This window comes from Xyrauchen texanus, chromosome 1, assembly GCF_025860055.1.
Source record: "Xyrauchen texanus isolate HMW12.3.18 chromosome 1, RBS_HiC_50CHRs, whole genome shotgun sequence".
NCBI lineage: Eukaryota > Metazoa > Chordata > Actinopteri > Cypriniformes > Catostomidae > Xyrauchen > Xyrauchen texanus.
In genome coordinates, this window is record NC_068276.1 from 13991221 (window position 1) to 14007042 (window position 15822).

Genomic DNA, 15822 nt, shown 5'->3' on the forward strand with positions numbered 1-15822 from the left:
GTGCAGACTCTTGTGTAACTGTCTAATAGTTCTGCATATTGGCCTTATCACTATATAAAATGACTTTAAATGTTATAACATTTGAAGCCTATTGTAATGCATGATTGGTATTATATTACACATATTGAGTTATATTTTAGTGCCCATGGTGTCAGCTAGATTGGTGTGTACTTTGCTGTAAACCATTAGATAAATAAAAATAATAAAAAAATAGTTTTCTAAAGATTTCAGGTTCAATATTAGAGATGTTTTTGACAGCTGTTATTTATTGTCCATTTTTATGTGGGGCAAAGTCGAGAGCGGAGAAAAGGAACTCTTGAAGGTGACAAGTCTGCAGCTGCTTGCAATCACCATAATAACGAATCACTTCCTCACTCTCCCTTCCTCCCAGTTGTGCAGTCTTGTTTACTTCCTCTGTTGAGTCTCTAATGACATACAAGAATTAACCAGTCTTAATTCCACTTGATCCTCTAGTTACTGAACATCCTATAAATGCTTTAACATTACGTTTTGGTCTGTATTTTTGGTATTGTATGAAATGTCTGTATTTTTAATGGTAAAAAGAGTGTAAAAATGTTACAGTAAAAACTGTTAATCTGGTAGTTATCTTAACATATATAGTAAAACAAGATAATATATTAAACAAGGCAATAGAAAAATATGTTTGTTTAGATGTAAAAAGTAAAGCTGTAAAAAGACTTTACCTGAGATATTACCTGAGATGTTTAACAAGAGAATAAATTAACTTTTTTGGCAAACTATTGTTTAAATTACTGTGGAAAAACAATAATCACAACTGATTATTTTTTATGTAAATAGTTATGTTTCTTCTTATTTCTCTATATCATTTATGTACATTAGGGTGTTTGCAGGGCTGGACTGGTAATCTGGCAATTTTGCCATTGGGCCGACACATTTTGGGGCTGATCAGGGGTGGACTGGCCATCGGGAGAACCGAAAGGGCCAGTGGGTCGGCCGCAAAACGGGCCGAATTGGCCGTGATAAGCTAAAATGAGCCGCCGCGATATGCAGAATGGACCACAAAACAGCCCTGTGATATGCAGAAAAGGACAGCAAACTTTTGGGCCAGTTGCTATGTAAAATCCCAGGCCGATTTCTCATCCCAGTCCAGCCCTGGTTGTTTATATTACATTTTATGTTGTTTAATTAATGTTTATTGCCTCTGCCCAAAATAAGATTTGACTATCATTATTCCTTTGTCTGTTTTCACTTAAGCTTTGCGGTCTGTATCGCTGGCTCTAACAATATTGGTCAAATTACAGTGGGGTTTGGGTTAGGTTAGACCCACCTAATCAAGGCTTGATGGCATGAGAGTAAATAATGAGAGAATTTTTATTTTTGGGTGAACTAACCCTTTAATGACATATTAGTTTTACATGTACATATTTTACATGTAGTCTTTATACATTATATTGTACTGTAGATGCAATTGTCCTTTGTTAGTTGGCTGAATATTTGGAGTTCAAATAGAAGAGGGTGATTTTGTTCACTGTGTTTGGAAAAGTTTACATATTAAAGCCTATTGGGTACAGATTTGTAGGAGGATAAGTCTTACACTTAGAGGGTGTGAGCTTAATCCAGTTTATTTTTTGGTTGGTGTTACCTATAATAATGGTCCTTTGAAAAGGAAGTTGTTTAATTTCCTTACTTATGCCACCCTCAAGAACATTTTTCTTAAATGGATCTCTAATAAACCGCCGACGATGTTGGAATGGCATATGGTGATATTTGATTTTCTTTCACTGGCATATATTACCTGCTCATCAAAAGGAGAAATGGATATGTTTTATCTGACGTGGACTAATTCTTTTGATTATATAGGTCCCAGGATCTCATGTACCTTTTTGCAAAACCTTGGTAGATCAATATGAACATAAAACATCAGCATGCATAAAGCTTTCTCCTATTATATTTGTCAAACATTTGTTGGTACTGACAATACATGTATCTATGGTTTGTGTTGTAATGTACTTGTTGTGATCTGTGGTCAGTGTTCTTTTGTTTTGTTAAAGCAATGAATAAAAATGTATAAATAATCAAAAAAGAAAACAACCTTTTCAATGATCTTGCATATGAAAGGAATATTTGATTTTGGTCTGTATTAGCTCAATATAGAGTTATCCAGATTTCTTTTTTTAATAAGGGGCTTTACAACTGCAGTTTTCAGGGACTTCTGAAATGGGCCTGAAAGGAGTGAGGTACCATTTCTATCAGATAATGTTCCAGACAGTTAAACACATTTTTGAAAAATTATGTGGGGAGAGTGTCAAGACAGTGGGTCGACGTTTTCAGATGCTGTACTATTTCTTCCAGGGTTTTGCCAGTTTCAAATCGAATGCATGAAGGCTGTCTTTATAGATGTTATAATGGACTTCACGTTCCACCACATTTGTTTTGCTTTACTTTTTCTCAATGGTGCTTCACGCCTGCCAGTAATCTTCTTGACCTTTACAGGAGCAATGTCATCAATAGCAATTTTAACTTTTGAGTTAAAGTTATCGAGGAGAACATCAACACAGTCTGTGGATATATTTGGCGTCATATATAAAGCCATCATAAATTACACACTAGTATTATCATTTATGTACCTCTTTTTGGCAGAGACAGATCTAACTTCAGTGGCAGAAGAAATCAGTATTTCATAATACTGAAATGGTCAGATATTGTAATGCCCTTGAAATTATTCCCAGAGACACAAAACAGCTCAGATCCAAGTGCAGTTTTAATGAACTCATAAACCATACAGAGAACTAAACAGAGCACAAACACTGAAACAAAAGCATAAACAACACTTGACAAAAGAGCAAGTCAAACACAGGGGAATAAATACACAAACTCATTAATGAGGAAAAAAGACAAAGCTGGAGGCAAAGAGGAAGCGAGACAGAACTTGAACTTTCACATAAACTTCAAAATAAGAGTCATAACAAAAACCCCAAAACACAAGACTAGTGGAATCTACTAGCCGCTAAGCAATTCCCTATATATGACAGTCCTTAATAAGAGTGGATGAAATGTTCAGACCCTTACTAATAAGCTGATCAAGAGTGTGTCCACGATTGTGAATGGGTCTACTACATGCTGTCAGATCAAAATTGTGATCAAAACAGTTGTGAGTTATTTTGCAGTGTTGTGTTCAGGATTGTCTATATGAATGTTGAAATTGCCAAAAAGAATAAAATACTCAAATTCAGAGGAAGTTGCTGATAACGGTTCTGAGGCATATAAATATTTAGGAATTTCTGAACACTCTGATGAAACATAAGACTGTAAATTGGGTATTATACATGTGGGGGAAAATGATATTCGGAAGGAGCTGTCAGAACACTTTAAGAGGGATTTCAATTAACTCAGCATTCATCAGGGGACCACTCCCAGCATGAGGAACAAATATGTGTTCTTGTTTGCTCAGTCTAAACACTTGGCTGCACAAAACCTGCCACATGAGAGGACCAAACTACATTGATAACTTCAATCTTTTCTGGAGTCAAAATCAACTGTTTAAATCAGATGGCCTCCACCAAAACAAACTTGGTGCAAAAGTGCTAAAGGACAATATCTGCTTCTACCTCCTTCATCCATCTGCTACGTGCACAAATCCACTCGACCTGGATAGCACACAATCACCACGTAGTGTCAGGATGAACTTCATGGGATCGAACTTCAGCACCTGGATGGATATTTGATTGACAAATCCCACAATAACACAGCACAGCCACAACATCCACTGCTCAGGGACACAATCCAGGCCGAGCCCCCTACACAGAGCATACTACAGTCGGATGGTAACGACCTAGAAAGGCTCCAAGATACAGGACCCAAGGACGAATTCTTGTAAAAAAGCCAAGGGAGCCAAGATAGCATACTTCAGCCTCCAGAAACACTGGAGCCACAGCCCCTCTCACCAACATCCCCACTTCTGAGGAAACAGTGTATGCTAGAAGAAAGCTCTCCCACTCCACGCCCTTGCTAGCCCCCAGAAACCAACCATAAAATTACCGGCACCTCTACCACCAAAGCCTACGGGCCCAGCTCACCCTCCCCCTCCCTCTGAGAGAGCTCTCTGGCCACTGCCCACAATGCCAGGGCACCGATGTGCCTGTAGCTTTTTCTATCTGTTATTTTAAATGATAGAAAGACTAATGGCGCTTTTCCACTACACAGTACCAGTTCGCCTCGGCTCAACTCAACTCGACTTTGTTTGGTTTTCCACTGTGTAAAAGTTGTACCTGTACCTGCTTTCGGGTACTTTTTTTCGTACCACCTCCGGCGAGGTTCTGAGCGGGCTGAGGCGATACTAAAATGTGACGTAAAAACAATGCCGACTGCTGATTGGTCAGAGAGAATCGTCACTATTCACTGCGTCATCATTGCGCGCCAGACGGAGTAGCCAGAATAACCCCGCCATTTTTAAATAGTTTAAAAAGTAAACACAGATATAGCCTACAAAACTATTATTATGGCAACTCAGAAGAATACGCCGTGGTCAAACGAGGAGGTGCAGACTTTTCTTTGTTTGGTTGCCGAAGAAAGGATCCAGCGAGAGCTTGATGGGGCAACGAGGAACGAAAAAGTTTATCGAGAAATCTCCGAACTGGCAACACACATGGCTACAACAGGACTTTCCAGCAATGTAGGGAAAAGTTAAAAAAACTGGAAAGTGACTACAGAGCTGTAAAGGACCACAACGGCCGCAGTGGTTCAAACCGAAAAAGCTGGAAGTGGTATGAACAGATGGACGGTATCTACGGCCATAGACCGGCGAGCAACGGGGGGGAGGGTGGACTTGACTCGGCCACCAGTTTGTTGGAGTCGCTGATGGAGGATGGTAAGTGTTTTAAGTTTACATTACATTAATTCTGTAGGCGCACTCAGCTCGAGAGTTATGTTTTCTGTAGGCTGGCTTTTGAAAAGCTGAAGCTCACTTATAACAACGAAGACTGTAAACTTGTGTCGCAGATAACAATTGCTGCTACCTCTAGCTAGCTGCTAACTCTGCCATTGCTATTTTCGTATTGTGTTGACTTTTGTATGATCTTTCTATCTAAGATTCATTTTCGACGAGGGAGAATGGTTCAGTGACACCCACTGATGCCACGTTGGCACCAGAACCAGCGGCACCATCGACACCAACAAGATCAGTAGCGTCGACACCGAGACCCGCTGTAAAGTAGATGTAGGCTGAGTAGAATCCATAAGCGGGTCTTTATTAAGGATCTGTGCAAAGAATCCAAACAACAGTCACAATTCGAGGTCAGGTCACAGGCATAGGTCAGAGCACATGTAAAACAATCCAAAGGCAGACAACTCCAGAAAACAGCAATCCAAAAGCATGAGTCAGGAAACAAAACAATGATCATAACAGTAACTCAAACAGGATAGTAGGATGCTTAGTAAGGCAGAGAACTGGCAATACTACGCAATAAGGCAGTGATAGCACAAGGCTTAAATACAGAGTAACAGGAAATGACAAGACAGGAACTGATGTGGCAGGAACAGGAAGTAACAGAGTTCAAAATTCAGGTGATGGTTCCCACTGGTGGACTGGTGCCTGATTAAACGTTACACCCGCAGCAGCGTCGACACCGGCAACCGGTTAGTATAATTGAGAAAAAGTAAACCCTTCTAGCCTGTTGTCTGTGAATCCATACACACTTATTAATATATCATTAATCGTATCAATAACTCAATAACGTAAACTTACTTGCATAACAACAGGAAGCATTCCCAGTTATGGGAATACAGGATTCATTAATATACCTGTTCAGTATTTTTATAACTTTCCAGACGTACACAGTGTACACCTATACTGTACACATAGTATTTTAATGTTGACATTTACTAAAATAGTTGGGCTCAGATGTTAAGTCGTTACATATACTATATAAGTAATAGTAAGTTGTGGGCTTGTCTTTTTTGTGTAGCAGCTGTAATGATAATACATGTGAACAATTTAAAACACACACAACCTTTGAATGAAACGTGACTGGTCCGTTTTTCTTTATAACTCATTCATTGTAATTATTTTTTGGCCAGGACGGAGGAAACGAAAGAGGGAACAGGAGCATCTGACTGTCCTGAGGGAGATGCAGACATCGGATGTCGAGCAGCTGGAGTTGAACCGGCACAGCGGAGCGCCATTTACAGATGGCACTCGATGATGCAGCACATGCCCGAGAACTCGAGCGGCTTTAAGGAGAGAGGAGATTGCTGCAATGTCGTCCTTCAACCAGGCCTTTCTGGGAACCCTGAGCCAGCTTGTCCAGGCACTGAACCGGCGGGATGCTGTTCCACCGCCCCTGGACTGAAACCCCTTTGTTTATTTTAATTTAATGTTTGCACTACATGTAACATATGTATATAGTTGGATGTGTGAATTTATATTAATATTATATTTTTTTTCTATTTGTATGCGTGTTTAAATAAAACCTTTTGAAACTTATTACAAACAGTGGTTTTTTGGATGGTTTGCTTTTTACAAGGGTTTGAACAAGTATTTTCAGATTGTATACTGTGATAACCTTTAATGAAAAACAGCAGAGACAACATATTTAATGATAATGTATTTATTTAGCAATTAAAATAACGCATCAGACCCTCTCGTACATCTCTGCCCTCCTCCTCAACACCCTGTGCCACTGGCACCACAGGCTCTGCTGCTGCAGGTGCATCCCAGTCATTGTCATAGTACTCTCCGTGACTCTCACAAAGGTTATGTAAAGCACAGCAAGTAAGAATCATAGATTTCACAATTGTAACATCACAGTCATTTCTTTTCATGAGGCAACGCCACCTTCCCTTCAGTCTACCAAAAGCGTTTCAACCACTACCCGTGCTCGACATATTTTCTTGTTGTAGATCTGCTGTTCTACTGTCAGCCGTCCAGTGTCAGTGAATGGCTTTAGGAGCCAGTTCTGCAGGGGATAGGCAGAATCTCCCAGGATGTAGCAGCCAACATTCACCCCACCAATATTCCTGGTGTAAGTTGGAAAGTGGTTGCCACGGCTGGCCAACTCCCACAATGTGGACAGTCTTAAAACACGAGCATCATGCAAGCTGCCAGGCAGTCCTGCAAACACGTTCCAGAACAGTCCTTTTCCATCTACAACACCTTGAAGGACGATGGAGTGCCAGCCTTTACGGTTGAAATAGTCACAGTGGTACTCCTGTGGTGCCAAAATGGGTATGTGTGATCCATCAATAGCACCAACACACTGCGGGAGCCCCATCTGTTCTCAATGTAGGCAGCCATTTCTTCAAACTTCTCCTGGTCTGGGTAACGGATTTGTTCGGGAACCAACAACGTTTCTGCAGCAGCAGTGAACTCTTGAACACACCGGCAAACAGTTGTTATGCTTACTCGAAAAGATGGCCGATAGTTCTGTACTCTGAACCGGTTGCAAGCTTCCATAGTGCGATGGCCACTCTCTTCTTTAGAGGAACACACTTGCAGAAGCTTGTGTCTTGTCTCTCCATCACTGGACGCAGTTTGTTGTACAAATATATGAATGTTTCTTCCGACATTCTGAAGTTCTGAACCCACTGCGCGCTTGTGAAACCAGGAACAATAACATCCCACCACTCGGTAGCTCGGTTGAAAGCCCAAACAGACGGTTCGTCGCGGCGACTTTGCAAAGCTAAACGGATCTGAAACACATAAACCATGCACATTTTAGTACGTAATACTGGTAGCTATAAAGTTGATTAAATACTTTGCATATAGTATAGTATTTACACATATGCAAACGTTAGCTATGTTAGCATAACTTAACCTCTTGCGTCGGCTGTGAACAACCGGATTCGTCTCAGTAGTCTGAACTCTGTAGTAATTCCCAAACTCTCCTGTTTTTTTCAGCAGTGTTTCGTTTTGCTGCCCTCAGCCTCTCATGAAACAACGTTTGTCTTCTTGCTGTGAGAAACAGCCACATCCCGAGGATCAAAAACAGCATACACTCGATTTCCTCCATTGTCCTGTGTGTGTGGGTAGCGGATATGTGTGTCGCGCGATAAGATTACGTCCACGGCAGTTTCCTGCGGCGTCGCTATGACTGACCGGGTACTATTTGTGGCGGTACTGTCTGCAATGGAAAACAGAGCGAAAAGCGAGCCGAGTTGAGGCAAGCCGAGGCGAGGCAAGCCGAGGCGAGCTGGTACTGGTAATGGAAAAGCGCCATAAGGCCTTCTAGACTAAGGCAAACCTATCTAATCTGTTGCCTATTAGACATCTATATAAGATTGCTGTGGGGCCAAAGATAGATACTTCAAGTCAGCACTTTTAAAGTAATCATTAGTTAATGACCTCATCACCACAAACAACCTGGATTTTATGTTTCTAAATGAAACTTGGTTAGATAACAGTTGCAGTGCAGCTGTCCTCAACAAATTAGCTCCTCCAAAGTTTATTTTGATGAGTGTCTGCAGAGCTGATTAGCTGTGATATTTAAAGATATCACTCACTGCAAGCATGGTGATTGTTTGACCTTTGAATATCTTAGTATTCTACTAAAAAGTGATCCATGCATTCTTTTTATAATTCACATTAGAAACCATTGCTCGAGGAAGACAGCATATAGTGGTTGCCCTGTTACCATTGTTTCTGATAATGGAGTCACCCTCTATCAGAGTGCTGCTTTTCGGCTGTGATCTCAGCAGAACGCTGATGCTTGCTCAGACTTGAGAGCCTGCTAGCTGCAATGTTAGCTGTTGAATGATTGGATCTTTGTCCAATCACATTCTGGGTTTCTTCGTCCCCATTCATTAGTGGTTCACATCTATTTTGGGGTTGGAAGAATACCAGTATTGCTAGCTGGGTCATAGCCGAATCTGGTGTGGATGATGCTAATGCTGCAATATTTTGACCTCATGACAGTCTGATGTCTCGAACACCTTTGGGTCTACCTCCCTGTTTATGCCATTGGTTTCGGTTTGTGCTCTCACTTTCACCACTTACTTTTGGCATGAAAGTAAAGCGAGAAGCAATTATTTTTTTTCCTTGGGGTGTGTGGTGGATTGGTGGATTTATCAGCATAGGAATCATAACAGCATCAAGTTAATTAACAGTTAGTATCATTTTAATTAAAGATCTGCTTCTCAGTCAAAGTCCGGCAGCATCAAATCTGCATTAATGCATCATACCTAACAATAATTCAATGAAGACTTAGAAACAACTAAGAAATATACTTTTTAATTATGTTTTCATTGTATCTGGATTAGCCTTGCATGCATATGTTTTAATTATATATACACATAGCTGTTAAAAAGTTCTTCATTCACAGAATGCAACATATTATGGACAATTGTCCACAATGGAAAAGAAGCAAAGAAATGACACATTTAAAAGTAAATGTACAAAAAGAGGCAAAAATAAAAAATCCTAAATCTTTTAATTTATACAACAACTATTTGTCTTGTACTGTGTAACAGCAGCATATGAGCGAATTAAATGTCCATTCATCATAACAACAATAACCAGGTAACATTATAAAGATGATAATACATAAATTCATTGTCAGTGCATAATCTCTTGTATGTACATTTATATACATTTGCATTCTGGTGATGTGATCAAGTGGTTAAATATCTAGGCTTGTCAGTTAAAACCATAGAAGGGGGCAACCCATGAACTGTCAACCTGTAGCTGGTGCAATTGATACCAAACCGCTGGTTGGTCCAGCAGGACAGTTCTTGTGATATATATGCTTTAACTTGCCTTTACCTAGCCTTTGGATAAAAACATCTGCTATATTCATTAAGCAAGCATACATGTATTTTTTATTCAGCCAAATTACAGGATGAATTTATTGAGTTCAAGGATCAGATCCTACAATGCACTCAATGAAAAGTAGATCTCAGTTTCATGGAACAGTTCACCCAAAAATGAAAATTATATTGTAATTTATTCACCCTTTTTACACTTCCACATATTCAAGCATTGTTGAAGAGACATGCGAGAACCAATGGTGTTTGGCATTATTAACATTGAACCTGTTTGAATATGTGGAAGCGCAAATGACATTTGAAAGCTACAGCGGTGAAGATTTTTAGTGAATAATAACTTAAATTTCAGTCCTTCACAAACCTATCATATGTGCTTAGAAGACTTAAGCCCAAAGTACACTTCAGTTTTTAAGTGAACACTGAGCGTATGCGTGTAATCGAACAGTCAGCCTTTCAAAGTATACTCCATGCAAGCGGTTGACACATGCACGCTAGGACTGCTATGAGATACTAGACTACTTCTCTTCAGGAGTTTAGTCCTAAAAAGATGTCTTTAACGTGTAGACTCGAATTATACAAATGCAGGTATCTCCTGACCTCCTCACAGATGTGCTCTTGATGTGCACCTCCACATTCCATCTTCGTCTCCTGTTGTTTACCAGAAATAGCATCTTATTCTTCTAGCATATCTTCATGAAAGCAATGGCTTAATTACTAGTGTTTCCACCTTGTGAACCGACATATTAGTGCAAATAATTCCAGATGCATGTGCATTCTGCACATTGAGACTATGCACGGTTAGAAAAATTGTGCCGCACGTGTTCAGAACATGAGAACTATTCTGATGATGAAATTTGCATCATGCACACTGTTCGCAGATGCCTAGAGTTTAGGTCTAACCAAAGAATACTTTAGGCTTTAGAATGTAGCTCACTAGTTGTATGGACTACTTTAATGGTGCTTTTTGTCCTTTTTGGAGCTTAACAGCCCCTGATTACTGTATGCTTACAGAGTATCTCCTTTTGTGTTTCACTAAAGAAAATAATACTGGTTGTAAAGGACATTAGGTAGAATAAAAAAAGTATTTTGTGGTGAACTATCCCTTTACTTTGAAATTAAGTGCATCCAGCTAAAATGACTGAAGTGACACTGAGCTGACTCTGATCTCTCTGTGGCAGCAGGGGCGTGGTCAAGTGCCCATCCGGAGAGAGAGAAGTGGTAAGGGCACTTACACCTGAGCTAAATTATGTCTAACACATGTCTCTAATTACAGTGAACACGGGGAAAGCAGCATAAAAAGAGCCACACCGCCAGCAGGGGAGAGAGAGTCTGGGTCTGGAAGCTTATTGTGAAGCCTGTTACAAAGTAAAAGCTTATTGTGGAGCTAGTCTATTTTGAAGCTGGTGTGTTGTGGCACCCCTGTATCAGTCAATAAAAGCCCACTAACCTGGGTTGAAGGAACCTGGTTTCCTGTGTCCTCGAAGTTCTCACACTGGTGCCAGTATTGCTCTGGGCTTCCACCAAATGCAGGATTGCCTTCTTCAGATCGTCGTAGGCCAGCAGGTTAGCTGTAGGCAGTTGTTGGGCAGCAAGCTGGGCTTCCCCGGACAAGAGTGGGAGGAGCCTGGCTGCCCATTGGTCACACAGCCAGCTCCAGACCTCAGCCGTCCGCCCAGAAAGGTCTAGGAATGCCTCTGCGTTGTCTTCCGCCCCCATTTTCAGCAGTGTGGGTGGGAGCATGGGGCTGCGGTTATCCGGGGTCATGGCCGGGGCTCTCTCCTGGTCAAGCAGGCTCCGGATCGCATGCCAGTCTTCTGCTTGAGCTTGCAGGATTTCAAAGAACCGGCGATCCTGGTCTTGGCGAAGCTCAAGCAGGGATTGTTGGTGGGACTGATGGAGGCTGCCGAGGGACTGGAGGATCTCGGCCAACTGCGGGGACTCCATGGGGCGTACTTTGAATTTGTTCCCGGGTTTCGGCACCAGTGTGAGAACTTCAAGGAGGACACAGGAAACCAGGTTCCTTCAACCCAGGTTAGTGGGCTTTTATTTACTGATACAGGGGCACCACAACACGCCAGCTTCACAATAGACATGCTTCACAATAAGCTTTTACTTTGTAACAGGCTTCACAATAGGCTAGCTTCACAATAAGCTTCCAGAACCAGACTCTCTCTCCCCTGCTGGCGGTGTGGCTCTTTTTATGTCACTTTACCTGTGCTCACTGTAATTAGAGACAGGTGTTGGACATAAGTTAGCTCAGGTGTAAGTGCCCTTACCGCTTCTCTCTCTCTCCGGACAGGCACTTGACCTCGCCCTGCTGCCACACTCTCTTATCATGGACATGATGTTATGCTGATTCTGAGATGAACCACTGCAGCACCTGTTCCCTGTTCTCTGCCAGCCACTTAATATTGGCTGTTGTCTTCTCAATGGCCTGTTGCAGGGCTTGAGTTCCCGAGCCAAATCTAGTCTCAGAATTGTCCTTTTGGAACCATTTTAACTGAGCAATGAAAGAAGAGAGAAAGGATTTAACAAAACTGAAGACAATCAGTAATTTAGCACAACAGTGCAATAGATGAAGTTCAGTTATTTGGGGAGAAGGACCAATGGCAAGGATTCACTAAGAATGATAGCATAATTTATTTGTACACACTGTCTGTGTTGTTTTAGCACTTGAATCATTAAAATAATTATGCAAATCAGTTAATGTGCAATTTGCATGCTGCAATTTAACATTTTGCAAGCCAATTGTGAGTGCTAGGTTTTGGTGAATGCAGCACACTACCACTATCTAGTAAACTGTACTGGGACTGCATAGCACTGCTCCACCACTGTGATGCAGGCACCTGAATTGGTTCTTCAGAAAGCTGAATGTGCACTCATTCCAGGCAATTAGTATAATTGTTGTTAGCTGTAAAGTATATATAGTTGTTAGCTGTAAAGTATAGTTGTGCCAGTTGTGGTACCGCAAGTAATTTATTACATTAATAAAAGAGCCACAGTGACTTCCACGGTGGCTAAAGCTTCCATTTTCATTACTGTTTGCACCAGATTCTCTTGAACACATGGGATGGAAACTGCATTATTTGCAACAGTTAATGCAATAAACCAATTTTTGCATAAATTCAATTTGCAACTTGCATGGAAACTAATGAAAATGATGCATGGTGCAGCGCAGAAAGCATCCGTTTGAACTCAATTGTGGGTGGTTCATGATTAAGAAGCAAATTCACCTCACAGCCTTATAAGCCTGGAATTGTGCATGCAATAGATTTTGGCTATGCGGTTCAAAGATCAATTCATGTACCTGACTGAGCTCAAAAGGTGTGCTAAATCTGTTGGTGATGTCACCAATCAGTCTTGAGAAAGTGAATGATCCAGTGCCGTACCTGGTGAGTAAAGACACAATATTGATTTTCATATAGTTCTCTTGCTCTCACTCTCATTCTCTCTCTCTCTCTCTCTCTCTCTCTCTCGTATTTTTGCATACTCACACTTTGAAAAAATAGTCCCAATTAGCCCGAACAAAGTCCCATGCTAGCGGCTGGCCAACAACATTACTAGCAATGTACCCTATGGTAGAAGTGCCATCTTGCTTTCGGATCTTTTCTGGGTTCATGGTATATTCCAGGTACCTTGATAAAAAAAAAATTGCACATTGTACTTTCCCGTTCCAAGAGTATGAACAAGTATTTACACAAACTATGCATGTATTCATTTTGTTCTGGATCATTTAATATATTAAAAATTAAGTTGAAATCAAAATTCTTATTTATATTTTTGTAGGGCTTAAAGTGCAAAATGTCTAGGCGGTGTATCAAAATTGGATTGTAAAAAATAGATATAAGAATAAAAATGTCTTAAACTTCTTAAGTAGTTTGAAAATCATATAAGGAGTAAAATATTAATAATATATTAATTATTTGAATATTATAAAAAACATTTGACAAGTCATTGTGAAATAACCAACATGCTGGAAGTCATTATGTTGTCATGACAATAAAATAGTAAAACAGAAAATTGCTTCACCGATAGACCCCATGATTGTGTGTCAAATTCTGTTTGTTCATTTCAAATAACAGAAACTTTGACCTTTTAATTATTCTTTAACTTTAAAAATACACGAAACATCATGAAATGAAACACTACATTTCAAAGAATATGCCACGTGCTATCAAATTCTGGTTTTAAAAGAATTTTCCTTTTTCTAACCTTGTACATCCTTCTTTGTCATTGTCATATATGCAATTCAAAATGGAGCTACCTGCTGAGTAACCAGGGCACTTTTGTGCAGGCCAGAGCTGATCTGAGTTTCACAGCTTCAGCTGCAACTGTGGCCTTCTGGAACATCTGCCAGCCAAAGTTCCACTCCTCTGTGCCGCCTGCAGCAATAGCATTACAGTACACTGTAGACCTCAGGTTGGGATGGATCCTGATAGGTGTAAAATAAGCATATTTTTTAATCCTACATATTACATTAGGACAATTTCAACAGCATTTTCAAACAATACAGTATTTCAGTAACCACAAATGTTAGATTATAGTTATTTAACTGTGTATATTCTCACTTCACTCTGTACATATTAAGCTGCATTTTAACAATGAACAACAATGACACACTGCAACTTTAAGAAAGTTGATTTTTGGCTAACTGTGCTAGGGCCGCCAAATGCCGTCTTGGGACTGCGCCCCAAAAATGATCCATAAAAAATCCTTTAAAATGCTGCTTCTCCGAAGTTTCAATAACTGCACTGATCTCCTAAGATTGATACTAAATGTAGTTATGATGAAATGATAATTGGGTCATCTAACAATCCCCATTGGATACAGCATTGCCTAAAACTGCAATTGCAAAAAGATCTGAATGGTAAAAGTGGAAGAGATTACTTTTTAAGTTGGCTTGTGAGAGCCAACTTACTGAAATCCTATTTAAACTTATTATTATTAAGTTGGCTTGTGAGAGCAATCAGTCTCTCAGGATCATTTTGAATCTATCAAGCCACGCCCTAGCAACAATTTAGAGCACCTTAGCAATCTGTAGGGTAGTGTATTAATTTGAATGTAATCATATCGGTCGCCTGAGTGCGCTCAACGACCACGTCATATGTGAGCATGAGTTTCTAACAAATGTTAAAAAAAAATAACTAAAAACAATAAATACATGAAATAATTTACCATTGTTAATGTGTTTATTTTTGTTTGCAGTTATAGTATTGAAAGATTATACACATATTAAGGATGATAAACCAATTCACTCGATGAAACTACAAAGCTGGTAAGGAGATATATATAATTACAAAATAAAGTCATAATGGTTATTAATATTATTTTATAAAGTGAGTAACATTTAAGATAAAAGGAGTTTTATCACTACGTGTGACAAGCAGTTTCTGCAACAGCTCAAGCTCTCCGACGCACTGTGTATACGTCAGCGTCCGAATTCACTCACTTCATTTCGTTCACTCTTTACCGATATACCCCATTTCAATGGATGGAAGAATGACTTCAAGCCATTTGTAAAATCTCTTCATTGGATGACAGACAGAAATGCGCTGAAACTTCTTTCCGTTTTGGAATTGTTTATGTTATTGCACTAAGACCCTCACCCTTTTTTTTTTTTTTTTCTCCTTTTCTTCTTCTATGTTCTTTTTCTAAGTGATCTATCAACACGAATACAACTGTATGATCGTCGATTTATGCCTTAATTGTTTGTACTTCAATTCTCTATATTAATAAAAAAACAATAATAAATAAAAATAAAAAATCTTTACCGATATAATGCACTCAAATACCATTCACTATAAGGATTAGTGAATGAGTGAACGACTTTCGGACACCTTCGAGACAACTCCCGAGGTATTCCCGAGTCATATTAAAGATTTGTTCACAATGAACGAATCATTCGTGACCGAATCATCACTAAAAGGTGTGATTCTATTGGTCGTTCAATCAAAGCTCGCTGCTGATTGGCTGAGAGATGGACTTCACTGAACAGTGGCTGACGGACTCTCCGCACTATTCTCTTGAGGTGAGTGGAGACGGTTGGTTTCAATTATGCTGTTTTATAAAGCCTTGTATTGTCAA

General features: G+C 39.9%; 1 protein-coding gene across 1 annotated transcript in view; it reads right to left on the reverse strand.

Moving 5' to 3' along the window:
• Positions 1-12029: 12029 nt before the first annotated feature.
• LOC127651792 (aminopeptidase N-like) overlaps positions 12030-15822 on the reverse strand; it is a 40956-nt gene continuing 37163 nt past the window's right edge. Inside the window, exons 17-20 of the mRNA XM_052137807.1 lie at positions 14003-14170; positions 13233-13373; positions 13046-13127; positions 12030-12238 (exon numbers count right to left, since the gene is read on the reverse strand). Of these exons, the coding sequence (XP_051993767.1) occupies positions 12086-12238; positions 13046-13127; positions 13233-13373; positions 14003-14170 (544 nt within the window). The 3' untranslated portion in view covers positions 12030-12085. The remainder of the gene's footprint in view (positions 12239-13045; positions 13128-13232; positions 13374-14002; positions 14171-15822) is intronic.